At 39.7% G+C, this 26,796-nt stretch overlaps 2 protein-coding genes and 1 long non-coding RNA gene across 3 annotated transcripts in view; 1 reads left to right on the forward strand and 2 right to left on the reverse strand.

Moving 5' to 3' along the window:
• On the reverse strand, positions 1 to 10,784 carry dhx34 (DEAH (Asp-Glu-Ala-His) box polypeptide 34). Its single transcript, XM_033630983.2, has 16 exons — positions 9,732 to 10,784; positions 7,549 to 7,860; positions 7,039 to 7,293; positions 6,831 to 6,933; positions 6,324 to 6,541; positions 6,048 to 6,222; positions 5,520 to 5,713; positions 5,322 to 5,423; positions 4,963 to 5,226; positions 4,298 to 4,471; positions 4,043 to 4,148; positions 3,292 to 3,398; positions 1,789 to 2,055; positions 1,409 to 1,600; positions 463 to 607; positions 1 to 305 (listed from the first exon to the last, which is right to left on the reverse strand). The coding sequence occupies exons 1-16, from the start codon at positions 10,431 to 10,433 to the stop codon at positions 163 to 165; spliced, it is 3,459 nt and encodes a 1,152-aa protein (XP_033486874.1). The 5' UTR covers positions 10,434 to 10,784; the 3' UTR covers positions 1 to 162.
• LOC117259576 (uncharacterized) lies at positions 10,022 to 15,762 on the forward strand. The gene is made up of 4 exons (XR_013490948.1): positions 10,022 to 10,148; positions 10,253 to 10,440; positions 15,447 to 15,510; positions 15,625 to 15,762. It is a non-coding gene; the product is annotated as an uncharacterized LOC117259576 (long non-coding RNA).
• st14a (ST14 transmembrane serine protease matriptase a) overlaps positions 11,318 to 26,796 on the reverse strand; it is a 17,408-nt gene continuing 1,929 nt past the window's right edge. Inside the window, exons 2-19 of the mRNA XM_033630985.2 lie at positions 25,322 to 25,481; positions 23,662 to 23,792; positions 23,451 to 23,521; positions 22,456 to 22,622; positions 22,246 to 22,281; positions 20,249 to 20,483; positions 18,348 to 18,490; positions 18,135 to 18,238; positions 17,894 to 18,006; positions 17,679 to 17,815; positions 17,492 to 17,596; positions 17,272 to 17,379; positions 17,058 to 17,174; positions 15,966 to 16,088; positions 15,598 to 15,781; positions 13,992 to 14,263; positions 12,940 to 13,076; positions 11,318 to 12,275 (exon numbers count right to left, since the gene is read on the reverse strand). Of these exons, the coding sequence (XP_033486876.1) occupies positions 12,117 to 12,275; positions 12,940 to 13,076; positions 13,992 to 14,263; positions 15,598 to 15,781; positions 15,966 to 16,088; positions 17,058 to 17,174; positions 17,272 to 17,379; positions 17,492 to 17,596; positions 17,679 to 17,815; positions 17,894 to 18,006; positions 18,135 to 18,238; positions 18,348 to 18,490; positions 20,249 to 20,483; positions 22,246 to 22,281; positions 22,456 to 22,622; positions 23,451 to 23,521; positions 23,662 to 23,792; positions 25,322 to 25,481 (2,502 nt within the window). The 3' untranslated portion in view covers positions 11,318 to 12,116. The remainder of the gene's footprint in view (positions 12,276 to 12,939; positions 13,077 to 13,991; positions 14,264 to 15,597; positions 15,782 to 15,965; positions 16,089 to 17,057; positions 17,175 to 17,271; positions 17,380 to 17,491; positions 17,597 to 17,678; positions 17,816 to 17,893; positions 18,007 to 18,134; positions 18,239 to 18,347; positions 18,491 to 20,248; positions 20,484 to 22,245; positions 22,282 to 22,455; positions 22,623 to 23,450; positions 23,522 to 23,661; positions 23,793 to 25,321; positions 25,482 to 26,796) is intronic.

A 26,796-nucleotide genomic window follows, 5' to 3' on the forward strand; every position in this document is an offset into this window, starting at 1 on the left:
TGACCATTAGGGAAGCACTTTAATAAAGTTCCTCAAGTACAAAAGGGATGAAGAACAGTGACACAAATGTAATAACAACTCAATTCTCTAAACTTAAGTCTGCCCTCAACAGAACAGGCACAAGGTGTAATTACAGTAGCATCCTTTAGATGCTGTGATCAGTTACTTAGCAGAACACATGTGCTGTCTTTTGTGTTTGAGGATCTCAGTGGAGGTGAGGGTCAGGTCTTCATCACAGACATCACAGTGATAAACTCTGGTGAGACTGGACACTGAGGATGAGCTTGCCTTTCCACCTTCTGGCTCTGAAAACCACAAAACATACTCCACAGTTAGTCTCAAATTATTCATCTCTTAATATGAGTCAAGTCAGCTTCTGCATATGTCATCTGGTGCATGAGTTCAAGTGATCAAATACCAACAGATGCATCACAATAAATATCAACAAGAGAAATTCCTGACCTTCCTCTGGCTGCTGCTGTTCTCCTGCTGGTCTGCAGGAGGCCTCATGCTGCATGCGTTCAAGTGGAGTCAGAGGCATGTAGAGGTCACAGTTAGGACAGCTCCAGAAAGTGCGTAAACACTCACTGTAAAGATCCTTTGAGTCCTGTTAATCATGCAGTGGAAACACAAGGATTGATGACATTTTTGTCAAGTATGGTGATCAGGTTATTTTAAGTAAGATGTGTTTAACAAAGGAAGGTGAATAATTCAAGGGAAAAAAACATCTTTTGGAGGCATGAAATTTAAGAGACAGCTCGAACTAGCTAGCCATTATTTTGTTATTTACCTTTTATAAAAATACTCTTGTTAGGGAATTAAACTCCTCTGTTTTTAATTTTACAATCACACATTACCACAGTACAGCTGTTTTCCAGCTGCTCTGTCGGAGCACTCAGTTGTTGAGGTTACGTCAAGCTCTAACCTAAGTTACATTTAGCCCACCCCCTTTTCAACACTTTTAGACTTATATATAAATTATATAAAGAAATACCACTCTGATGGTTTCTGCGATGAGATGACAAACAATGTCACAATATCAATAATGTGGGAAGGGACAATACAAAAGTTAACAAATGCTCTCTATGTTGTGTGTGACAGCACCTGGATCCCTGAAAACAATTAAGTGCCTCCTACATGGATACAACCATAGAATCCGACATAGAGTAAATATGGAGGAAATTGCAAGTTGTCACTAGCATCAGATAACCTTGAAAGATATGGAATTGCTGTTTTTTAATTGATTGTAGGGGTGGCTTAAAATTTAGCAATGCAAATAAAATAATGACAATTCATTTTTATGTACAGTTCACCTGAAGTGACCTTTACAAATACACAATTTTCCACAGAATTATGGGAAAAGCTCTTGAATGCTTGTCTAGATTTCCACTGTTTCAGACAGACTCACAGCCAAACAGTTGTAGCTGAAGAAGTTGGTGACACGCAGGCCTCCCTTAATCGGGTCCGGCTTGACCTCGACTCCTGGAAACAGTGAGTTTACAAATGGAGCTTGGGTATGAGACAGCTCAGACTCAGACTGAGGGCCGATGTACAGGTTCTGGGTCTGGAAAGCTGTGAGTCGCCGTAGGCTGTAACTGACCTGGGAGGGAAGGTAAGAAGCACACAGAAAGTACAGAAAGAGGATATTAAATGAGACTGTAAAATGCAAATGAACTTCTAAGTCACTGAGTCACTAGTAATTATTTGCATCAAGAGTATGTGTATGAGCTATATATTGTTTTTGGGTTGTGTTATACTGTAACAACCAGGTCAGCGCTGCATCAGTACCTCAGTGTAGAGCAGAAAGCGGACCAGGCCTTCGCTCAGCTTCTCCATGGTTTTGCGGGACACTCCCTGGACTGCTGCTCCCTTGACTGTGCTCTGTCCCAGCTGGGCCAACAGGAGGCGCTCCCATTCAGCCCTGAGGGTAAGAGCTGTGGACAGCACCTTCAGGGCCTCCTCCGGCTCCCTCAGCTCCAGCTCCAGCCAGCCATCCACCACCAGACGCGTACAGTCAGCATTACTGTCAATGGAATTTGCAACCAGCAGCAGAGCCTATAGAGCATTCGTAGACAAACAGAGCACTAAAGGTCTGATTCTTAGTTTCAGGTGATCATACACTAATGAAAACATAGTTATAAATATTATATTCCATTTCTGAAAATATACATTCCCCTAAACCTGACACACTGGACTTTTAATACTACTACATGATGCATAAATGGACCAGAGCTGGGCAATATGGAATAGAATAGATCATGGTACAACAAACATACTGCATATTGCCCACAATAATGATGGTACAGTATATTATACAGTTGGTGGGGTGACACATTATAGATTTTACATTTCATATACATGTTTTATTAAAGGAATACCGTGTTAGATTGAATTTGCTAAGAAAACTGTTTTTCTTGCATGTCTCCATGGTGAGCAGAGAATTAATAAATAGCAAACAATCTTGATGAATTCAAGTAAGGGACTTCTGCGTTTAACACAAGTAAAACCATATCAAAGCCTCTGTTTACAAACTCTTACACAACTTGTGCAGTGTTATCCAAATCTCATTTATCCAGCCATATTCTTAGTACTTCCAAAACATCCATTTTCACTAAAACGTTAGCATTTAAAACACTTTTGCGTACAAGTGGTGCACAGTAGTGCAGTGTTTGAAATCTGCTCATGCATTCCACTGAGTTTTTAATGTGGGCTACTCATCTGTGCTTGAGACTGTTTATGTGCAAGTGTTATAAACAGTACTTTTTTTTTTTTTTTTAGCAAGAATGCATGTGTTTGGGAAGTGCTCAGCATACAATTGGATAGATGAGACTTGGATTATACTGTGTTGTGTGCGAGTTTCTAAACAGATGTTTTGATATAGTTTTACTGTTGTTAAACTCAAGACTTCAATTCACTAGGAATATTTGCCGACTTTGGGTTCTTTGTTCATTAAGGAAGCATGCGAGAAAAGCAAAGCTTTCTTTAAAAATTCAAGGCAACCCAAGTGAGTAATTTATGACAGTGTTACCTGGCGTAGATGGATCTATGATATTGCAATACCAGAACAAACAAACTGATAATGGATCACACCATATGACTCTTTGTCCTAATCCTTGAACAATTTAGGAATCACATCAAGCCAAAATCTGGATCGCATAGATTTACCTTCACTATGTCATTTGACTTTAACATAATACAGAACTAAATCAGGGTAATTCCAAGAGGATTAAGAAAAACAAAACATTTAGCAGTTTGTGGTGGGAACAGGAACATCCCACATCTGGTACTAACTTGCAGTGCTGGAACCCGCACACAGTTGGACAAATATGGCTTGTTGGTCTCCAACAGAGTGACAAAGGCTAGCAGCTGGTGTTTGCTGCTGTCCCTCCTATCAGGCCCTGCAGGCAGGAAATGGAGACAAATGAGACATGATGAGAGACATGCAAGAGTGAAAGGAAGAAACATATGAGGACGAAAAGACTTCATCTGTGGATCAAGAGGCCAGGCATAGATACATGTATCATTCTGGAGTGCAATACTTCCCGTAATATTTGATTTACTACAAAATGGTGGCTGGGTTCTTTAAGTACAGAACAAGCAGGTAGAAATATTTTCTTTGCAACACCAAGAAAAAAATTAAGAAACGTCATCATAAATAACAGATGCTGTCTTTTCTAGATTTTAAAGTAACTTCCAGAAAGACACATTTTTGGTTAGCAGCCAATTAATAATTCAGGCAGCGCTTAAAATGCTTTAAAAATCAATTATGAATTGTTTGTAAGCTTAAATGTCTTGTAAAGGTGTCTCTAATAAGAGAGGTTTCCCTCCAAAAGTAATTTAAAGGCGTGTTTTGTACAAACTAATAGTGAATTTCATGTCATGTACTTGCTGCATGTACATATGTGCATCTCTTGTAATGCACAGGCTGTTGTCATTGCTGTCCAATTTCTTTTCCCATGGGAAATAAGCCTCATTGTTTTTGTCTTATCTTGACTGTTTACTCTTTTAAAGTTTTGGCTTTCACAGCACTCCAGAGGTTTACCCATTTCTCTGGTGTTTTCCTCCGGCACTTGTAGCACCTCTGGGTCGCTGGCAAACACACTGGTTGGGTGGATCACCACTCCCTGCTTATTCCTTGTATGAAACACCTAAACAATGTTAAATCACAAAGTGGAAGTTCAACCTTAATCATTCTTTCAATCACTAGTGAAAAACTTGGTTTACTGACACAAGTTTTACCCCTTCATTATTATTATTAAAACTTAAAAGCTGGTTTGGGTGCAGCAGGAGTCCTGACCTGGTCTGAGTCCTTGCGGTTGGAGTTGTGTTCATCAGGCACTGCCAGCTGGGGGAAGAGGCCTCGGCAAAGCAGCAGCTTGATCAAAGCCTGCTGCCGGGAGGACATGTCCTGGCTGACGTTGGCTGCGTCCTGCAGCTCTGACACATTGTGACGCAACTTGAACTTCACCTCCTGTTACAGACCAAACAGCACCACACAGAGAGATCACTCAGTGTGTAACTGTCTTAAACATACACAAAAAGACACAAACATCTCTGTAAAGATGACCAGCCCTGAAACCATATGTGCTGGCCTTTTTCCTATTATACAAAGATAACATCCTGTCAGTTCTATCAGTTTGTTGTTGCCAGGACCCACAAAACTTCCCTCTACATCTTTCTGCAAATTGTTTAAGCGAACCGGGAAAATCTGACAAAAACATGACCCACAAAGCAGAACCTGCTTCAATTAACTGAAACTTTGAAGCTGCAACATTTAAAGATTGTCAAAATAAGAAGCAAATCAATTACGTTTTTTATTTAATTCTGGTTAGTGAATCATAAGTGTACCACAAAATAGCACAAAAACACACAGGGTTTCAAATTGAGTGTTAAAAGTTGGTGTTGAGGTTTACGGCTGCTAGTGGCAACCTTCTTCCATGTTACACTGTACTCTGAGCTCACCTGTATGTCCATGTTCTGTCCTGATCCCCCCTTGTCCCTCTTGTCTCTACTGACCCCCTCTGTGTCTGATCCTGAGGAGAATTCTCCATCCTGCCCTTCATTCAGCCTCAAGACTTTACGTCTGCTGCTCTCCTGCTGCTCATGATCTCTCTTCAGCTGATGCAGCTTCCTCCTCTCTGTAAGCCTCTCCCTACGCTTCTCGCGGTCACCACTAGAGGGAGCGCTACTCTCTGATTCCAGCAGGCCGTGGCTCCTTAGCAAGTCCTGTTAGAGAGAGAAAGCTCACGTCAAGCAGTGGTGTCACATCAGAAACTTGCTAGTGTTTTCGTATTATTTTTTTCTGTGTGTCAGTAGCGTGCCTTGAACTGTCTGCGTAGGTTGACCATCTCATATAGTCGCTGCTCCTCCAGGCCTCTCCTCCTGCACCATTTCCTTGAGCCACCACCTCTCTCTCCCTTCACCTGTTGTTTTATGTACAGCGAAGTCCATAATATATAAAATCTGTCTAAACATTTCATATCAAACAGCCATTGTCAAATAATGTTTCCATTACTGACCTCCACCCAGGCATTGAAGGTGTTGAGTAAGGTAAAGGGGTCTCCATGGTTGCTGTGCAGGGGCTGGCGGGCAGTGGCACAGTCTGGGTTGTGCTGTGAGCTGCGCAGGAAAGGTGATTGAACACTAAGGGCTGCTGCCACTGTCAATACAGGCTCCACCAGGTTAAACAAACAGCCCAGCACCAGCATCTTCCCTGAAAGAACACACACACACACACACACACACACACACACACACACACACACACACACACGCTTAGCTAAATCCAGGTCATACTGTATGTGTATGTGACTTTTAAAGTCCAGTGTGTCATTGCTAAATTAAATGTGATACTGTAAATAATTACTTAAAGTGAAACCAAGTCTGAAATTACTGGTATGCTATTTAAACTTTTCCAACAATTTACCACCACATTGCTTGCTGCTGTCAGCTTCATGAAAACATGATAAGATAAAAAAAATGCATAAAAGACAAACAAAAAAAGAAAACTACAATACACAATGTGACTCTGGTGTTGGGAATCTTACCTATGACCACATCCACTGGCAACTGTGCCAGCAAACTACCAATGGAGGTCAGTTCAGCACGACTGTCTAACGCCCCCTGCTCTTTCAGATAAGTGACTGCAGTCTGGATACTAGCAGCTGGAGGTGGATCAATGAAGACAAAAGAAAGTGGATCTCCAAGACACATGCTCTTCATCTGCAGGAAAAAAACGCCATGAATAAAGCTAGAATTTAACAATGGAATTTGAAGAATTAAAAAGAAGAATTGATATCCTGCTTTCTATGGGATGTTGTTACCTGAAGAATAAGGGAGTCCAGAGCAACTCTGTGGATTTCAGGCACAGGATAAGGTGCGAAAGCATCGTAGTCAGACTCAGCGTACAGGCGGTAACACACTCCTGGACCTGTACGACCGGCTCGACCTTTCCTCTGCTCAGAGCTGGCTCGGCTGATCCAGAACTCCTGCAGACGTTGCATCTTGGCCTTAGGATCAAAACTCATTTCCTTTACCTTCCCTGTAAAAGAATAAAGTACAAAACAATCAATTTATATGGTTGTTAGTCTACCTCTTTGCCCTTTTATCCTATCTAAATTTCTTTAAAGTTAGAAAAAAATGTATTCCCCCAAAATCCAGCATGATGGGTTTAATTACTTTTGAACCTTTAGGATCCTCACTAGATTTAAAATTCAGAGATTTTGAGCAAAGCTTGGCAGCACAAAATTAGGTTTGTTAGGATGGGCTCATTGGTTAGTTAAACAAATTTTAGTTAATCCCCTGTTACAAGTGTACTACTAGTTTCATACCTGAGTCTACAACAAAGCGCACTCCATCTATTGTAACTGAGGTCTCAGCAATATTGGTTGAGATGATGCACTTTCTCACCCCTGGAGGAGCAATGTCAAACACCTGATGAATAATATGATGAGAGATAATTAGAACCAATAAACCACAGCTAACATATCAGATTCAAATATCGTATGTCCACTGTAATCCAAACAAAGCTGACTGTGCCTTATCCTGCTGGGCCAGTGAGAGGGTGCTGTGCAGCGGTAAGACAATCCAGCGACGTGTATGTGTGGCATAAATTTGACAGGCCTCCTGGATGGTGGAGATTTCTGCCACACCACTAAGGAAGATGAGCAGGTCGCCGCGTTCCTCTGGAGGGTAGCGTTGATTGATGCCCTGCAGGATGCGCAGATATGGTCTGGGATCCATCTTCTCTGAACGTGAGGACTGCTCCTCGGGTGGAATGGGCTGGTATATCACCTTAGCACAGAAAACAGAGACAAAAAAGTTAGATGCAATTTAAGAGAAAATATCTGACAAATTCTCAAACCCGGAAGAAACTGTAAATGTTGCTTTTTCTTGATTTAAAGCTTCAAATGTGTATCCCACTCAAGTAAAGGTCTGGACACTTCCAGTGCATTTGTCTTCGAGCATGCCTATATCAAACCCCAGATAACTGATTCTGATGAGTGAGATGTATATTTACATTTGTGATCACTGCCATCCTCTGCTTACCTGTATAGGAAACAACCTGCCTGGCACCTGCAGCACAGGAGCGCTATTGAAATAGTCAGAGAAAAGCTTGATGTTGATTGTGGCTGACATGAGAATGAGACGCAGGTGTGGGTTGTCGGCCAGCAGAGAACGCAGGACCCCAAGAAGAAAGTCACAGTGAAGATGTCGCTCATGGACCTCATCAACGATCAGCACCTGATACTGAGCCAGCGTCGTGTCCTGTTGGATCTGTCGGAGCAGCAGCCCCTCAGTCAGGAACAGCAGTTTGGTGGCCAGCGTCCGGGTGGTCTCAAAGCGGATCTGGTAACCTACCTACAAAACATGACAGCATTTCATTAGCTCAAATGTATACAAATATGTACTTTATATATTTACAATCATAGCAAACAAATTAAGAGAATATATTTGACTAAATCTTCAAATAACAATATTTATTTGCTATTAGTATACGCACGTTACCTATTTGATTCTTATTGAATCTGATAATAATACAATATATGTGTTGCTTGTGTTTTGTATTATTAATCTGAATCTGAAAAGTGCAGGTAAATTGATGTAGTGAAGTAAAAAGTACAATATTTCTCCCTAAAGTGTAGCAGGGTATAAGTATAAAGTAGCTGAAAATTGATACACTCAAGAAAAGTGCACGTACCTCAAAACAGTACTTCAGCACAGTATTTAAGTAAATGTATTCAATTACTTTTTACTAAGAAAAACTCCCTCAAGTACATTTGCCTTTGACTAATTACTTCTGGAGGTCTTGTGTGTTAATTGAATGTTCATAGACAAGTCAACAAATACAAAACAAAAATCTATGGGCTATATGGCTATTTGCAGAAAAATTGGTCCACGCTTTTGTTACCTCAAGGCTGGATTACTGTAACTCTCTATTATCAGGTAGCTCTAGTAAGTCCTTAAAAACTCTCCAGCTAATTCAGAATGCAGCAGCACGTGTACTAACAGGAACTAAGAAACGAGATCATATTTCTCCTGTTTTAGCTTCTCTGCACTGGCTCCCTGTAAAATCCAGAATTGAATTTAAAATCCTACTGTTAACTTATAAAGCTCTAAATGGTCAAGCTCCGTCATATCTTAGAGAGCTCATAGTGCCATATTATCCCACCAGAACACTGCGCTCTGAGAACGCAGGGTTACTCGTGGTCCCTAAAGTCTCCAAAAGCAGATCAGGAGCCAGAGCCTTCAGCTATCAGGCTCCTCTCCTGTGGAATCATCTTCCTGTTACGGTCCGGGAGGCAGACACCGTCTCCACATTTAAGACTAGACTTAAGACTTTCCTCTTTGATAAAGCTTATAGTTAGGGCTGGCTCAGGCTTGCCCTGTACCAGCCCCTAGTTAGGCTGACTTAGGCCTAGTCTGCCGGAGGACCCCCTATAATACACCGGGCTCCCTCTCTCTCTCTCCCTCTCTCTCTCTCTCTCTCTCTCTCTCTCTCTCTCTCACTCTCATCCTATTACTGCATCTTGCTAACTCGGCCATTCTGGATGTCACTAACTCGGCTTCTTCTCCGGAGCCTTTGTGCTCCACTGTCTCTCAGAATAACTCATACCGCAGCGGTGCCTGGACAGTGTGACGTGTGTGGTTGTGCTGCTGCCGTGGTCCTGCCAGATGCCTCCTGCTGCTGCTGCCATCATTAGTCATTAGTCATACTTCTACTGTTATTATACACATATGACTATTGTCACACAAGTATACTGTCTGATATTAATACATACTTTCAACATATTGTACCACAGTAGCCAGAACTATAACTATAATATTATTACTTTCATTAATGTTGTTGTAAGCTACTGTCATTACCTGCATCTCTCTCTCTCTCTCTCTCTGTCTCATTGTGTCATATGGATTACTGTTAATTTATTATGCTGATCTGTTCTGTACGACATCTATTGCACGTCTGTCCGTCCTGGAAGAGGGATCCCTCCTCAGTTGCTCTTCCTGAGGTTTCTACCGTTTTTTTTTTTCCCCGTTAAAGGGTTTTTTTTTGGGGAGTTTTTCCTTATCCGCTGTGAGGGTCTTAAGGACAGAGGGATGTCGTATGCTGTAAAGCCCTGTGAGGCAAATTGTGATTTGTGATATTGGGCTTTATAAATAAAATTGATTGAAATTGAATTGATGGTGCTTCAACAAATGTAAGAAGCTGTGTTTGATCTTCCGTGACAAACCTTTGAGCCGTACTGATTGAGACTCTCAAAGCTGACCCTCTTTGCGAGGGATATACAGGCAATACGTCGAGGCTGAGTGCAGGCTATGTGGCTGAAGCCAGCTGACAGAAGATACTGAGGTACTTGTGTGGATTTTCCGCAGCCTGTGTCCCCTGCCACCACAACCACAGGGTGACGCCGCACCAGCTCCACTATCCTGTCCCGATACTGGAAGATGGGCAGGTTCTTTTGCTCCCGGCGAAGCTTGGCCAGCTTTCCAAAACTCTGCCTCTGGCTGAAGTCCAGGAAATGCAGGAGAGCCAGGCGGCAGTCTGAGATCTCCTGGCTGCCTGGACCCGACGATCTCTGCCTGCCTCTGTGCTCTGACTTCCCGAGGCGCTCCTCGACATCTCTGGTGCAAACAGATACATTAATCCGGTAACGAGCATCATACTCTTTAGGAAGGCCAAGGTCTACCTTTCCAGTGCCAGTCTTTCTCTTGTCTTTACCCTCTTCTCTGTCCTGTTTTGCTCCTGAGCCAGACATGTCCCTCTTTGTTTTGAACCTCTGGAAGCGGTCAAAGAAAGCCCAAAACTCTTTGTGCTCCGGGCTGCCGGCCTGGATGTAGTCATGCGGGCGGAAAAAGACCTCGTCCAGCTGGGCTCGGCACTGCGGGCTGTCCCAGTCCCAACTGCGGCTGTCTCTCCTCTGGTCTGAATCCATTTTTACTGTAAGTTACGCTACGCGCCTTCACCACCAAGTTATTCTCTAATAATGAATCAAATCCATAGGTTTACGGCTTTGCAAACACGCAGCTGTTTGATAAACATGTTGCCTCTAATTTGGAAAGACTAAATTTTAGCTAAAAAGGTCCCATCTATTTTAAACTCTATTTTTTAAATCCATGTTTCTGAGACAGGCCGAGCATCAGTTTTTTTACATTGCTTTAAATGGCTACATCTGAGATTATTGGAAAATAATATGTTACGACTGTAAGAAAAGATTAACTAATGAATAAAAACTGGGCAAATAAAGCTTCAACTGCTGCGAAGACCGGGGGAACAATAATATGGTGGGACCGTATCCGCTCCGTTATTAAATATCTTCCGGAAAAGGGCAAGGGTATATTCGTTTGTTATTTGTTCCGGGGTGAATTAAATCGGTTTGTTTTTTAATGTTTTACTGTGGAAATGAAAGAATGTTGCATTAAAAAACATTTATTCAAGCGACTGGCCTTTTCAGATGACACACCGTATTTTTTACCCCTCACATTTGCCACACATAAAAACTTCTTTTAATGACACTTAACAGAAAACAATGGAGACACATATGAAAAGCAAAAATAAAAACAGCATAAATTATAATTTGAATCTGGACCAGAATGAGCATTTCTTTCTGACACCCCCATCATTATCTATCTTGTAATACCCATAAACATCCTGTTGAAGTAAAGACTAAATGAAAATATTGCACAGTGAACAAATCAATTCAAATCTGAGCTCAGTTTAAATTAGTTGCAAAGGATAACCAATATGGTTGTCATAAAGTAATTCAAAAATCATAGATGAACTGCATGTCAGAGAATGATAACACAAATGCAAAGATGGTTATATTAGACATATTTTATTTAAAAACATCTGCTATAAAACACACATTTACAGATTTGCGATGGACTGAACTGTCATGAGTACTGATTTTGTGCTGAATGAAATAGAGGTCATAACATTGTATTAAACATGAGAGATGGAACTCAAACAAAACCTACTATAATATGCTGTTTTTTATGCTGATAGAAAAGCAGTTTACAGCTGTTAAAATGAAATGCTGTGCATGATAACAAGGCTAATGCTAGTCAACATTCATATTATTAACTTCGCAGGGATTTCTGCTGGAGTAAAAATAAATGATATAATTTGTAAGATACCAAGCCATAGGAGGTAAGGTGGAATGAGCGTACTGTCATTTTGTTTTAAATTTATAAAATTTAGAACAAAGACAACAACAAAACATGGTGGGAAATAATTACATATACTGATAAAACACAGGACAACACAGAGTACAATTTCCATTTATGTACATGTGTAACGATCACACCTAAAATCTATTTCGTGCGCAGCACATAACATTGTTCTCCATCAAAATACACTAAAACAACAGCAAAAAAACACAAAAATAAAACATTTATTTACATTTAAAAACATTTCATCAACCCCACCCTCATAAAAATCACAGTAGACATAAAATGTGTTGAAATTGCTCTTCAAGCAAACAGTGCATTTTCCACTGCAGCTGCGACTGGGAGTCAAGGCCACTACTTCAGCTGAAAAGTCAGAGTGGCAAAGCAAAAAATGGTCATCAATCTGTGTTAATGTCAATAGGGCCTGAGTCCGACTATTCTGCAGTCGTCTACACTCCTGTCTTCTCTTTGATCCAGCCACGGTATTTGGTGACTGTTGTGTAGATGCCAGGTTTGTTTCTGCGGGCACAGCCATCACCCCAACTGACCACTCCTGCCAGGAACATACCACTTGTAGATGGACTGGACAGAGGGCCGCCAGAGTCACCCTAACGGAGACAAATAGACATGTACCTTAAGTTACGACATGGGAACTGTGTGGGGAATTTTCCTTTCTCTCTGCCCTTTCTTCACCTTTTCCTCCTTCACCGTCCCTTTCTAATTTTTCCATTGGAAATGAGTTTTTCTAAAGTCCATGGCCATGTGATCATTTAAACTGTGAGGCAATGCAAAATAAAATCATAATAAAAAAACAGCGTAATGCACTCTGTGAAAAATTGAAAGACACACTGCTCTTTTTTTTAAACAAGGTAAGAACATTGTGAATTCTCATGAGATTGTTCTGATTAATTCAGAAAAACAAAAGTAGATTTTTGTCAATGAAAAGTTATCTCAAATTTCTGAGATAATAGTCAAAATGATTGAGAAGAACAAAGCAGATTTTTTTGCTCAAGTGAAAGCATTATGCTTCTTTAGAAAACAAGGATACTAAGCAACTGGTCTGGGTGATATTCTACTCTATATAACTGAGCAAGCCTTACACTTTCATCACCACAGTATAATTGACAACAGTTGAATTTATGGATAATTGTCAACTTTGCATACTGTTCAAAATATTCACATCCCTTTGTTTTGTGAATCCTCCTTGGAGAAAGCTGTCCTTCAAAGAGGAACAGAAAGAGAGAAAGCAGGGCAGCATGGGCTTTTTATTACCTGACAAGCATCGACTCCTCCGCTCAGCACTCCAGCACACATCATCCGAGATGTGATTTGCCCTCCCATCAAATCATTACACACTGTGTGGTTGATGATTCGGACCTGGGCCTTTTGGAGCACTTTTGCAGCAAATCCTGAAGCGCAAACACACACAGGAGTATACCATCACGCTTGGTCTAAATGTCATGTCATTAGGTTGGGGCTTTCCCAGTGATCGAGCTTCCGGTAATGGCAGGCAGTTATTGTTTCTAATGGCAGGTCCTCAGTAAAAAGGTTTGGTGTGTATTAACGTACATACTACATGACATCTATTTGTAGGCAAATATAGAGCTACTACAATGAAAATATTTTAACAAATTATGAAAACCCAGTATATATCAGAGAATCATCAAACAAAATTAACACTAAACCAAAACAAACCAAATGCATATTTGAATTAACCACCCAATTATAATGTATATTACAATTAAAAACATTTATTCAGAGCCTAAAAATATTTTTCAGAGATAATCTGATGATTTTCTTTATTCAGTCAAATTTGAATCAGCATTGACTACTACTACTACCAACTACCAATTAGGGCTGCAACTACTGATCATTTTAATTGTCGATTCATCTCTTGATTAATCAATTAGTCGTTTGGTCTATAAAATGTAAGAAAATAGTGAAAAATGTTAATCAGTTTTTCTCAAAGCCAAAGATGATGCGCTCAAATGTCTTGTTTTGTCTACAACCCAAAGATAATCAGTTTACTGTCATAAATGAGTAAAGAAACTAGAAAATATTCTAATTTAAGAAGCTAATATTGGAGAACTTTGACTTTTTTCTTAAAAAATTGCTCAAGCTGAATACTTGATCATCAAATTAGTTGGCGATTATTTTAAAATTTGACAGCGAAGAGAATAATTGATTAATTGTTGCAGCTCTAACACCAATATTACATCCAATTAAAAACTCACAAACAAGAAACTATGACTGACTGATAGTTCTTTACTAGTGGCTCTTGACGAAAATGAGAAATACAAGGCTTATTATTTGTGCGGACTCACCTCCTTCTCGAGTGGCACCCCATCCAGTGATCCACACAGTGCTCCCACTTGGAAAATCGTGTTGGGGAGCCGGCAAGCAGATGGGCTTGATGTAATCAGAGTAGGTGACAGGACTGTCCAGCTCCATCAGGGCAATGTCATTGTCAAAGGTGAAGTCATTGTAGTTAGGGTGGGGTATGATCTGCTTCAAGTTCCTCTTCACCACGGGATTTCCAGTCTGCTGCTGGCTATGCATGCCGAGGTTAGCTTCCCAAGTGCCGGGCTGGGAGAATCTGAGGACGCACACCAAAACAGATCGCAAAGTTCATTCTTAATCTAGGATGATTAATAGCCACATCACGTGGCACAAAAATCACATCAGAAAATATTAATGAAAAACCCATTAGTTAGGCCTAGCTGTTCAGACCTTGTTAATCATTAGTTAAAGGGCAACTTTGCCATTTTTCAACATGGACCCTATTTCCTATGCTTTTATGTCTGAGTGACTGATGTAAACAAAAATTTTTGAAATGGGTCCAGAATTGAGAGAGAGAGGGCTGCAGCCGATCAACTGAAAGGTAGAGAGACACCGCAGACACACACAATAACAATTTGAGCTTGTCTGTGGCAAAAATAACCACTTTTAATGGATGCAAAGTGACAGTGCATGATTGTCCCATCTGGTTATATTGTGGGTGTTCTGTGGCTGCAGCCCTCTCTCTCAATATTGGACAAATTTAAAAAATAGTTGCTCCCATTATCATTTAGACACAAAAGCATGGGAAAAATGTTTGAAAAATGCTTAAATTTCAAAGAGCAGCGAGTGTAGAAGAGAATGTTTTAACTCAGATGGCATCCAAAGTGAACTGAGTTTTTAAAGGAATTTATTAAAGGCAATTATCATTGTTTTGATCCCACTGAGCCATTGCATGAATATCAATCTTCAGCAGAATATGCATTGTTTAAAGACCTTCAATATCAAGATGTTATTGTGATGGCTCTAAACGGAGCTTACTGTTATAAAGAGAAGCATGGTGTAAACATGCATCTAAAAGTTGCACTGAGGGCCTGGAAAGGGTTCATGCATGTTAAATTATTCACGCACACATTCAAGCATTGTGTTGAATGAACACAGAGGTCTAAGGTTTCACTATGCATGTGACAAATTGTTTGCAGAATATTTAAACTCAAGTTATTTTGTCCCAATGACCCAAAGAATTTAAGAAGCACTTGCGGCCTTTCAGAAAATCTATAAAGTGTAACAGCCCCTGTTTTTGTGTTCACACTCTATTTAACTGTATTCAAGACTATTCAAGGTCTTGAAGAAGGATGACATATTTATTTTGCAGGATTTGGAGAGAACTTTTATTTATGTAAAGATGGCTCTACTGTTGTGTGGTTAGGTAAAAAATCCACTGATACTGTAGGGGACTTCTTGTTATTTCATTGTTGCACTCATTTCATTTTCTTTTGCAGAGGAGCATCTGCTTAATATCTGCAATATGAAAAGTGAATGATCACCATTCTGAGAGATCTGCAAGTATAAGCCCTAATTTATTCAAACCATGCAGAAAAGTAAAGATTTATATTTGCCAGTGAGAACATACAGCATTAAGTAAAATGCTACCTTGTTCTGCCGTCATCTTGCACACAGTGGGCAGCAGTAACCAGCCAGCGTCGATCGATGATGGACGCTCCGCACACGTGGCCAAAACCTTTCACATGGAGGCTGACCTGCCAGGGAAACTCCCCTGCTTCTGCATCCTGACCGCCCACGATACGTGACGTCTTGAACATACTCCTCCCGCAATCTGCAAAGTAACAAAATCAATCAGTCACAGGGCTGACTTGTTGCAGCTTGCTTTCGTGCCTGGAGTGGGTGGAAGTTCACATCTGTTTTTTGATGCAAGCTAAACAATGCAGATGGCAATAATTACTGGTTTTAAAATCTGAGACAAAGTACATATACCCACTGAGGTTTTGATTGTGACATACCGCAATTCTCCTCATCAGATCCATCTTCACAGTCCTGTGTCCCGTCACATTCTGGGTTCACTTTACTGATGCATTTATTGTTTTTACATCTATATGTAAGATCAGTGCATCTTGCATCAGTGCCTACAGAGAGGGAAGAAAGAACAATAAAAATTCAAACTATGAATTCCTTCAGTCATCAATTACGTGTTCATTAGAAATGTGTTTGTAACACATGTACAGAAGGGAACTTTACATTTGCACAGCAGTTACAAGATATAGTATGCAGGATATTCCTAGAAAACAATGTATAGACTCACACAGGAGTAATCCCTCTTGGTCATAATTCATGACCCACTACAAGTATGTGGTGGTGTATTTTTCTGCAGAGACTCTGCCCTCTGCCAGTATTTTCCCATTTCTGTGTTTGGGTCATTCATCAGCATGTACCCAAGAGGTGCTTTGGTGCCAAAAAAAATGCAAATATAGTGAGGTGAAAGTGAATTTGCAAATCCTAGGATAGCGACGGAATAGCTTGCCTTACTCTGCCTCTCATAAGCTTACCCTACATTCTTACCCAAACCCAAACCAATCCCACTCCTCTGTCCTAAACTTAACCAATCCATCCTATGAAGGAAATGAATACTTGCCAGTCATAGGGAAAGTAGGGTGGGCCATTCCTTCGCTGTCCTAGGATTTGCAAATTTCCAAGGTGAAATCCCAAATGAGAGTGGATCTGTGGTTGGCTTTTATTTTCACTTTTGCCGGTGAGCATGTTTACAAGCATTAACCCCACAATCCTGCATAGCATACCTTTAAGTTGTTTGGAAAAATGTTTTTTTTTTAACTGCTTGTGGGCTAAAGAACTCCAGAATAAGACAAAAAAATATTCACACATCTCTGACATTGTATCACCTTTTAAAGATGTTATGGCTAAAGAGTAAATCTGCTGGAAACAATTATGGAAAAGAATTCAATAAATAGCTCAATAAGTCAGCACATAAAGTAGCGAATCATATCTCATATTTTGAAAAAAAAAAAAAAAAAAAGACATTTTAATAAGATATATAGTACATTCAGTGACATTTTTGTGATTTAGGAAACAATTCTTACTTCTTCCACATTCAAGCTCATCTGACCCATCCCCACAGTCGTCCGTGCCGTCACAGCGATTTTTTTCGGAAACACATTTATTATTCTTACACGTTATTTGTCCAGATTTGCATCCACCTTAGAAAACAAAACAGACAGGCATAAGAAAACTGGAAAGATTGAAGGCCTTTCAGTGGTCATGTAGAATCCATCCATAAGTGTTAACAGGTCTTACCACAGTTCAACTCATCTGTGCGGTCTCCACAGTCATCTACACCATCACATTTCCAGAACATGGGCTTACACAACCCATTTTTACAGGTGATGTCCTTTGAATTGCACTCTGGATGGAAAATACAGTTAAAATCATTTTGTGTACCACCACTGTAGAGAGGAATTAAGACTACTGATTTTGACTACTCCTTCTGAGTATAATCTGAGTAAACAGCACTTACTGCAGTTTAATTCATCACTCATGTCTCCACAGTCATTCCAGCCATCACACCTGAGGTCTTTGTTAATGCACTGCTGATTTTTGCATTGGAACTGCTTTGGACAAGCTGTGGATGAAAGGGTTACGGTCAGATACACTTGCCTAATGTAAAGAACTTATCATTATCAGTGAGAAACTAAATCACTTACGGTCTTTAACGTCAATGGCCTCATATGTTGCATTAAAACCTCGGTCCACATAGGAGTCATCGGAGAAAAACACCACACTCATTTTGTTGGTGCTGCTGGTTTCTGTCACTGTTCCATCAGGCTTGTCTCCACACAGTCTGACAATGAAACACACAAGCACTGTAATTTCTGCTCTGTTACATAATTCCAATGTAGACATATAATCAAAGACTCACTTCTTTCCATTGACCTCCACGTAGTCTTTGCGACAGTCTTTACTGTTTTCCTGCCCGTGCTCAGTCATGAGGAACTTTCTGAATGTCACCTTCACAGCTTTACCATCAGGGACCTTAATGACAGACAGAGACGAGTAAAAACCAATTGACAAGGTGACGTGACCTTCTGAAGAACAAAATAGAACAGAAACCTGTTCGAAACTTATGATATGGCTGTGTGGATCAATTGTCGACGTCTCACCTGGATTGTCCACTGGCATGAAGTTCGAGGAGGATAATAATTTGGGAAGTTGGGAGAAGAGAAGCTGCCTTTTTCACCTGTTAACTGGCCACCACATGTTGTTCCTGTTAAAAAATGTAAGTGTCAGTGTTTGCACAAATATTTAACATTTATAGTGCAGCTCATAACAAAGAGACCTACATAAGCTTCGACCACCCAGACATTAGTCCCTACCTTTACTTCCACGTCGGACTTGTGAGACTGTTGCTCTAAAACCAGGGTAGTTCTTCTTGTCATTTGAGGCCATCATCACCAGCATGACATTGCCAGATGACAGAAATGTCAGTGGCTCACTAGGTGAGTAGTATCCACACATCCTGTAGAGAAAAAAACACAGACAACATAAATTTCCTATATGTATTATTCACTGATGTGATAATTATACTGCAGTTTTGTTTAAATTACATGTTCGCTGTAAAATCACTTACTGATTGGCTTGAGTTGATTCTAAAACATCTTTTTTTTGGGATCAGACTTCAATGGAAACACTTATGTGCAAAATGGTCTTTCTGAGATTTTTCCCCTCTACTTAAGAATTAAAATTCTCATTGAACCTTGATTTTTACCTTTGGCACAAACAAAATACATCATATTACAGTCTTATAAGCCTGGTTCCTTGGACATGGATTGAGTTTAATCGTATATTAAAGGAGCAGTGTGTAAGATTCAGGGGGATTCAGAGGCATCTAGCAGTGAGGATTGCAGAATGCAACAGACAGAAACATCTCCCAGATAGAATTCCTTCAGTGTTTACTGTTCAGGAGGTTTCTACTGGAAGCCAATTAATCTGCAGAGGTCTCTTCCTCTCCAAAACAAACAGACCAGGTGATTAAAACTGGAATAAAAATCTTGATAAAGCAGTTTTACGCTACAAATCAGTGTTCCTGCAACGCTGTTCAGCACGTCGGATGCAAATGGCCCTATCTAGAGATCTGTCTGTTGCTTTGTCTGTTCTGAGCTACTGTAGAAACATGGCGGTGCAGCATACTCTGTCAACGAGGTCCTGCTCCTTATGTAAATATAAATGGCTCATTCTAAGGCAATAAAAACACTGCAAGTGCTATTTTCAGGTGATTAAAGCTATAGTGCGTAACTTCTGTCGCCTCCCAGCGGATAATGCGTTATTACAACTAATAATCTGGCGGCACTTCCATGTACACAGAGTAACACTCGCCAGTCGCCACACACCGTAAACAGAGTAACACTTGCCTTTGTGGTAGGATCCACTTCTGAACTGTGTCTCGGCCGCTTCTCCGCCATGTTACTTTTTCTTTCTACCTGCGCTCTACCTCTTGCTATGACACTCTCCGCTCGTCCTCCCCCTCCCTTCTTGTTGTGAGGAAGCATTTCCTGTGCGCTAGCGCGGGAATGTCGCCGGTCGACACGCATACTAAAAATGATTTATATTGAAAAATACCGCAAGATGTTAGAGGAGCCGATCGGCTTAATCAGCATTGTGTCATCTCCTCTAGTAGTGGCTTGGGTGAAACGGACATTTACGGACCTGTAGAAGTTACGCACTATAGCTTTAAATACTAAAGAAAACATACTTATCATACTATATTCCATTCCTGTCAATATATTCCCCTAAATCCTACACACTGGACCTTTAAAAGATGAAAAGAATTTCCTCATCCACTAAGAAAACGGTATATGTAGAGTCAATCTAGATCGCTTATACAGTGTATCACTGAGACGTTTTTATTACTCCCCTGCAAGAATGCCACTAATGATTTTACCATGCACACATGTTCTGCCTGTAAAAGTCCTGGTTGTTGCATGTTGTTTTTGCACTTTGGAAAAAGCAATCACATTCTCAGCTTTTCATCTGAACTGCTCCCAGATTTAACTGTCATATTAAAAGAGGTAACATTCTGGCATGAGGCATTACTCAGGTAATGTAAAGGGCCCATCTGACCAGCAGAGGGCCGTACATACAAGATACAGTATGTTCCTTTCAATCCAAATCTAAAAACATGTACTGTGTGCCACTGCAGGAAAATAAGAGGGAAGAAGGCAGGCAAGTTGTTTGTCTGTGTGAAGCTGTATTTTAATGAGACAAAAGGAAAACTCACTCTTCCATAACGCGGGTCTCAATGGCCACCAAGGAGTCGTAGATTTTGACAAAGTCATTCTTGCATACCTCTTCCAGATTCATTGTATCAAATTCAAGTTTGATGACATAGCCGGGGTCTGCTCTCAGCTGCCACTGGATGAAGGTGTTGGGGGGGTAAGGTTTGTTTGGGAAGCCAGGGGACTGGATCTGCTCTATGTGATTGGTCCTTGTATGTTCTGAAAAACTGAAATAACCTGAGACAGAAACAATGGCTTTTAGTGGTGCTCACATTAATTCTGATATCACTATGCCAACATTTGTACTTCAGTGCAGTACATTTTCTGGGTATGATGAAACACTGGACTAAAAGTAAATAAGTCATACTGATGCTGTTGCTAAATTACGATTAAGATAAAGAGAAAGTCTTGTACACTTCTTCCAAAATTTTGCATTTCTCATTAAAACTCATTAGGGAAAACATCAACAAATTGCACACCCAAATATGACTAAACTGCATGATAATCATGGCAGTCAGACTTGCATTTTCTGCATAATTTACATTTCATAATTTTCAATTTTTGCTGGGTAGAAATATAGCTGAAAAAAAACAAACATTTTTTTGACAGGCATCTATAGACTGAACAGTGTTGGGACGATTACTTTTGAAATGTAATAGGTTACGGATTGTTAGTTACACTGTTAAAAATGTAATAATAACTATTATCTAAAGCACCTATTGTAATCACATCATTAAAGTAATATAACTTAGTATGTTTGATTACTGTTTAATTACTGTCTTAACAAATGTTTTGAACTGGGCACTAAAGCCGAAAAATGTCAGGAAACAGGCTATGCCACAGGAAGGCATTCCTGCATGGCAAAAAAACACAAAACAACAAATGAATGTTATATTCTATCATCTTTTTACCCACAAATATATATACCAATGTAACCTTTTTGTTAATGCCAACATTCTGATTAGAAACTGTGATGTCATTTCATAATTTTTCTCAGTAACTTTAACAGATTACAGAAACATTTGTTTTGTTATCTAATTATGTAACTAGTTTTTCCCCCCAACACTGAAACCAAATTACGATGTTTGTTTACAATAACTTCTGGGTAGAAAAGCCCCATGTTACGTACATTAAATTATTTAATGTGTGCAAATGGTGCCTCAATAGGTTAGTTTTTAGCTTCCTTAAAGAGGCCCACATAAAAAAATCAACATCAATTTCAGAGTACACTATATTTAATTTATTTGCACCATTCTACCTTGCCGCCAGACAGTGATTTCTGAAGGGGAATTGAAGCCATTATCTCAAAGCCACCACACTCACTGACAAAAACATTCATTTTACTTTGCAGAACACAGGAGTTGCTAGTCTACTGCTGCCATGATCACCTAGTGTGTAAGGTAAAGCAGTGAAAATAGACACTTGGACAGATATTTTTTTTTTTTTTAGGTAGCTAAAATATGTTTTGTTGTGGCCCCTGCCCACAGCAGCAAATTGCAGTAAATAGCACCAGGGTACATAAAATAGGCACACAAAAAAACATCAGATAGGTTGCCTGTGGATATTCTCATTTATCCATAGTTATCATAGTCATAGTTATCTCAAGGCAATTGAATGGAACGCAACTGGACTTGCGATAGGTTGGACCACCATGTTTAACTATAATTCTTTACACTTTACAATTACAACTAAAATGATAAAAATAAACCAGTTTGCTGATTTCACATATCTCCAAAATTCAAATCAATTGCCAGATGTCCACCCAGAAGTAACTGTTGTTTTTAGAGTGATGTCACTGTGATTTGCTCTATATGTCCAAAGAAATAATCTTACGTAACAAGTGTCCAGATACGATAATCAATAAAGGTTTCAGCTATGGTAACATGCTCCAAACCCCATGAACTATTTATGTGTTAGACATGTTTGCTGTTACTTTTATAGATGAGCTGTCAAAGATAACTCTTGAAGACTAAATGTTAGATGCAAAATGAGCACTTACTGCTGAATGATGTTGAGAGCAGCCGTTCATCAAGCACTGTGAGATGAAACACAAAACAAATGATTTAGAAGAGGATGTTGACAACAAAACAGAAAACAGCAAGTACACAATCAGACAGACGTTGACATTCTACAACAAACCACAAGCTAAACAGTTTGGTTTATAGACTGAATCACAAACAAGTTTGGCCTTCAGTTGCCTTGACTCTACCTGAGGACCGCACATCTTGTAAAGAGAGTGAGTTGCCAGGTCTGTACAGGGTACGCTGCTCTTTTTCCACCAGCTTCTCCATCGTAGACATGGCTTGGTCAACAGATGCTTCTTGGCCCGCAGGAACATTGAACTCAGAGAGGTAGTAGGCAATAACACTGCCTTCACTAAGAGCAACAAGACACAAATGAAATGGTATAGAGGTGGCGCAAATTAAAAAACAAAATGTCACTATACTAAAAACAGACACAGATGCATGCGTGCTGATATATCAAGACTCTTATCGTTCTTCCATTAAATACTGTAATTGGTTAATGATGGAAATAATATAATGGCTCAGCACTGCTGGGCAATATATTGATATTATATCAATACTGTGATATGAGAGGAGATAGTCCTAGATTTTGGATATCACAATATCATATGTGTTGTCTTGCAAGTGCATTACCATAAAGTGATGTAATTTTCTTAATTTACCAGTCCATCAATGTCCCACAAAACATAAAATAAGAAAATACAAACAGAGGGCAGGGTCTTTGTAGAAAAACACACCACTACACACTTATTGTGGGTCATAAGTGATGGATGAGAGGAATTACTATTACAATTATTTGCTACTATACAAGTCTATACATTGTATTTTAGGAATATCCCATTTAGTATATCTTTAACAGTAAATCCCATCCATATTGGGGCATGGAAATCGTCTTTAAAAAAATGCCGGCATTCAAAAGCAGAGAGCACATATCTGCATAATCCTCTGAACTTGCAATTTTAATACGAGAAAATGTTTAGAGATTAGTGTGGTATAAATGGTGGTGCTATTAGATCTGCATGTATGCACTACAAAAACAACCACTTGTTCCTTCACCAGTGGCCTAGTTTTCTTCCAAATTTCAGTTTAATCCATTTTTTGAGATGTCCCATGAACCAAGACAAAAAACAAACAGGAAGGGAAACATGGTGCTTCTAAAAGAGGTAATAAGAAGTTGTACCTGAAAGCCTGAACTGTAGAACCAACATAGTATTTGGCCAACTGTGGACTTTTGGAATAGATGGCTTTAAGCTGAAAGAGAAAGGAGTAAAATCATAACAGAGCATGAATCGGAGCTGTTTGAAAACACCTAAAAAACAATTGTTGACACGCAGTTGAATTTCATTTTTGAGAACAGAGCAGAGGCAAAGAGCCCTGAGCAGAAGTCTCACCTGTGATGTCACCTGCTTCGCCAGTGCCTTGAACTCTGAGCTGTTAGAGTTCTCGTAGGCCTCTTCGAACACCTGGTTGGTGATCCGCATGGAGCCACTGTACATCCTCTTGTGCCGCACATCTTTACGAACTGCAGGATCACACAGACAAGACTGAAGATGCACACCCATACTCTTACTACACAAGAGTTTAGCCTGTTTTATCTTAGCGCTGTGGCTTTTCATCTATTTTCTGGCTTTGTTAACTTTTCTTTGTTTGTCACTAATTTCTTTTCCCCGTCTATCTTTTGAGTTGTGGAGTTTTAAGTTTCTTTCAACTGATGTAGCTTTAATCTCTCCCTCTAGGCTTAAATAATTTGCATGTGCAAATAATCAGACAGAATAAACAGAACAAAGGGCACTGAGCTCTAACTTGTTTATGAACATTTCTTGGTCGATCAAAAACTTTTATGCCAATGTGCTTTAGTTATTTTTCAGAAGGAACTAAAAGAAGATGGAAAAACAAATATGCTCTCTCTCTTCCTTTTGATCCATATCTTTACTCCACCAAAGAAGACAGATTTTGATCCTGTTTGTTAGCATGTTACCACTGTAGGAGTAAACATAGGAGATTCAGCCAAACATGTTGGAGCCTCAGTCTGACTCAGATGAGAAGTCTGTTATGCACTAAAATTGGCCACTGGCAGACATATCAGGTAGCATCTTTTATTTATGTTGTTTTTAGCTTGTTAGCTTGTAGGCTAAGTGGCAGTGACTAATGCAGTGTTACTATTTGTTGAACATACAATAATATCTGTTAAAATGGGCTTTTTTGTAGATAATGGAAGGAAGTTCCAGGGTCTGGTTTACATCCAAAAACTGCACACTCTACCATGTTTGCTGTCAAAAACCTCGGTGATATGTGTTTCCCGTATTAGACAGCAACTGGCTTTTGTATTAGGTATGTACCTAATCTATCTCCCTTGTGTATATTTCAATCTTAGATTTTAGGGAAATACAAATATTGAGGAATTTGAAAACACCTTTCTAGTGACAAACTTTACACGGATACAAGTCAGTATAGATGATTCATTTTAGGGCACATAAACATGGAAAAAACATTGTTGAGTGGAGAGGGAATTTCACAACAATGTGCAAAAGGACCTTTTTGAACTATTTTCTCATAATCCACTGTACTAGCATGAATGATAACAATCAAATTTAAGTACTCTGAAAAGGACGTGAAAAAACATATGCACAATTTAAACACTTCATAAAAAAGGACTTTAACTTTGAAAAACAACTTCATCAACATACTACAACAGTGGGACAAATTCGGATACTTGCCAGTTAGTCAACCCTGTACATGCTATAAATGTCTATCATATTAACTGTTCGAAAGTGTTCATCTTTGTCACTTCAATTTAACTGCCATCATGGTTGCTGAGACTGTTCCTCTTGACTTTAATAACAAGGCTTTGCTGCACTCTAATATTTGTCTCATGTTGACCAAGCACATAGTGTGTAAGTTACCTGACAGATTACATGACAGACATCACCTACCTTTGTAGCAATGTTTTTCATTGTGATCAGGTTAGTTCAACGTTTCTGTGCTTTTTTTTATTAAACGTTTGCTACTGTTTCCTATTAATAGAATTTGTACTAAGGAGGAACTACTTACAGTGGAAGTGCCAGACCAGCAGTCCGGTCATAAGCGCAACAACGAGAGCAAAGATGACCACACCAATCACAGCCCCAACTTTCCCTGGACCCTTCTTCTTCTCAAGCTTTTTGTTATCCGATGCTGGCAGGAACTGGACATTGGTGTCCCAGTCTTCGTCCTAGAAGACAGACATACAGTTGTATGAGTGAATGAATGATCAACACATAACACTGAAGGCCCTATATTAAGCTAAAACAACAACCTCCAAATATTAATTCCAACCATTTCACAGAAGTGTGAAGACATTTGTGGACATAAAGCTGCAGGAGCTTTGCCTCAAGGATGTTCCTTTAGTAACACTTTTGATGTTGTTTTTCTTTTTCTAACCCTAACGCTAACCCTAAGACAGAATAGAAGTGACTGTCTTTGCTTGTCCTGAGTAGATAATCAACTAAAGATAAGTGACAGCAGCAGGCAGCAAGTAGGTACTTGTATATTTTAGGAATGTCCCAGCCTATGGTGACCTACAGAATTATATTCTCAACCAGAGAAATTGTGAAAATACATACTGAAATATGACCAAATTCTTTTCTTTGCCTTATGACTTCTTAAGGGAAAGAAATCTTAAGATTTTTATAAAAAAAATGAACTCATAAAAAAACAGAAAGGACAGTTTCAATGTCTGGTTCTGTTAATGAATTAGAAGTGATCTCTGTGTGTGAGTCACCTTAAGAGGTGAGACAGAGCGGGGGGCGGGGGCGGGGGGGGGGGGGGGGGGGGGGGGGAGTAAATGTAAAATCCTGTCAAACCTGCTGGGAGTGAACCACTTGCAGGTCTGAAGTGGAACACAAGAATGTGTGCTTACTGAACTGTAGTAGAAAATTAAAAAGGACCATAAAAAACTAGACTAATTCACAGGACAATGACAAAGAAAAAAATCTTACAAGCTCTGGGATGTTGTTTAAAAGAACTCAAAAAAGATTCCCATGACTTTAATTCTGTGAAAGTTTTAAAGTTACAAAGTGCAAAACTATGAATGTAGACCAAGGACACACACACACGCATGCTTTCTTTCCGCCTGTATAAACCTGATACTAATGCTTAATAACTGAACTAATTTTACTGTGTCTAGGATAGCCCGGCAGCAGCATTTATTTTTTTGAGAGCTGGTTTTTACATCTGCCATTTAAGGCTCACTGCAGAGTCTGTGACAAAGATATGCGTGCCTCTGCTTTGTTTATTATCCAAACATTACATACATAATGCATTCACTGCCTGGGGTGTTTTTTTAAAGCTACATATCTAAGGGAGATGGATTCGAAATTAAGAAACAGAACATGACACAACACCCCATCTCCATATTAACAAAATGAAGCTTTCTGGCATCAAATCGTTTCAACCAGAATCATGACTGGAACTATGACTCATGACTCTTCAAACGAACCATCTTTAAGTTTAAATCTTTAGTGAGCTTGTAAACAGTATCAGTGTGG

This window comes from Epinephelus lanceolatus, chromosome 4, assembly GCF_041903045.1.
Source record: "Epinephelus lanceolatus isolate andai-2023 chromosome 4, ASM4190304v1, whole genome shotgun sequence".
In the NCBI taxonomy this organism is placed as follows: Eukaryota; Metazoa; Chordata; class Actinopteri; order Perciformes; family Serranidae; genus Epinephelus; species Epinephelus lanceolatus.

Bases quoted from the DNA above. Each gene is read 5' to 3' on its own strand.
- dhx34 (XM_033630983.2), bottom strand. From the start codon at position 10,433: ATGGATTCAGACCAGAGGAGAGACAGCCGCAGTTGGGACTGGGACAGC. The intron at 4,472-4,962 runs GTGAGCTCAGAG...GGTCTGTAACAG, and splicing joins GACAGAACATGGACATACAG to GAGGTGAAGTTCAAGTTGCG. The intron at 2,056-3,291 runs GTTAGTACCAGA...AATGCTCTATAG, and splicing joins TGCGGGTTCCAGCACTGCAA to GCTCTGCTGCTGGTTGCAAA.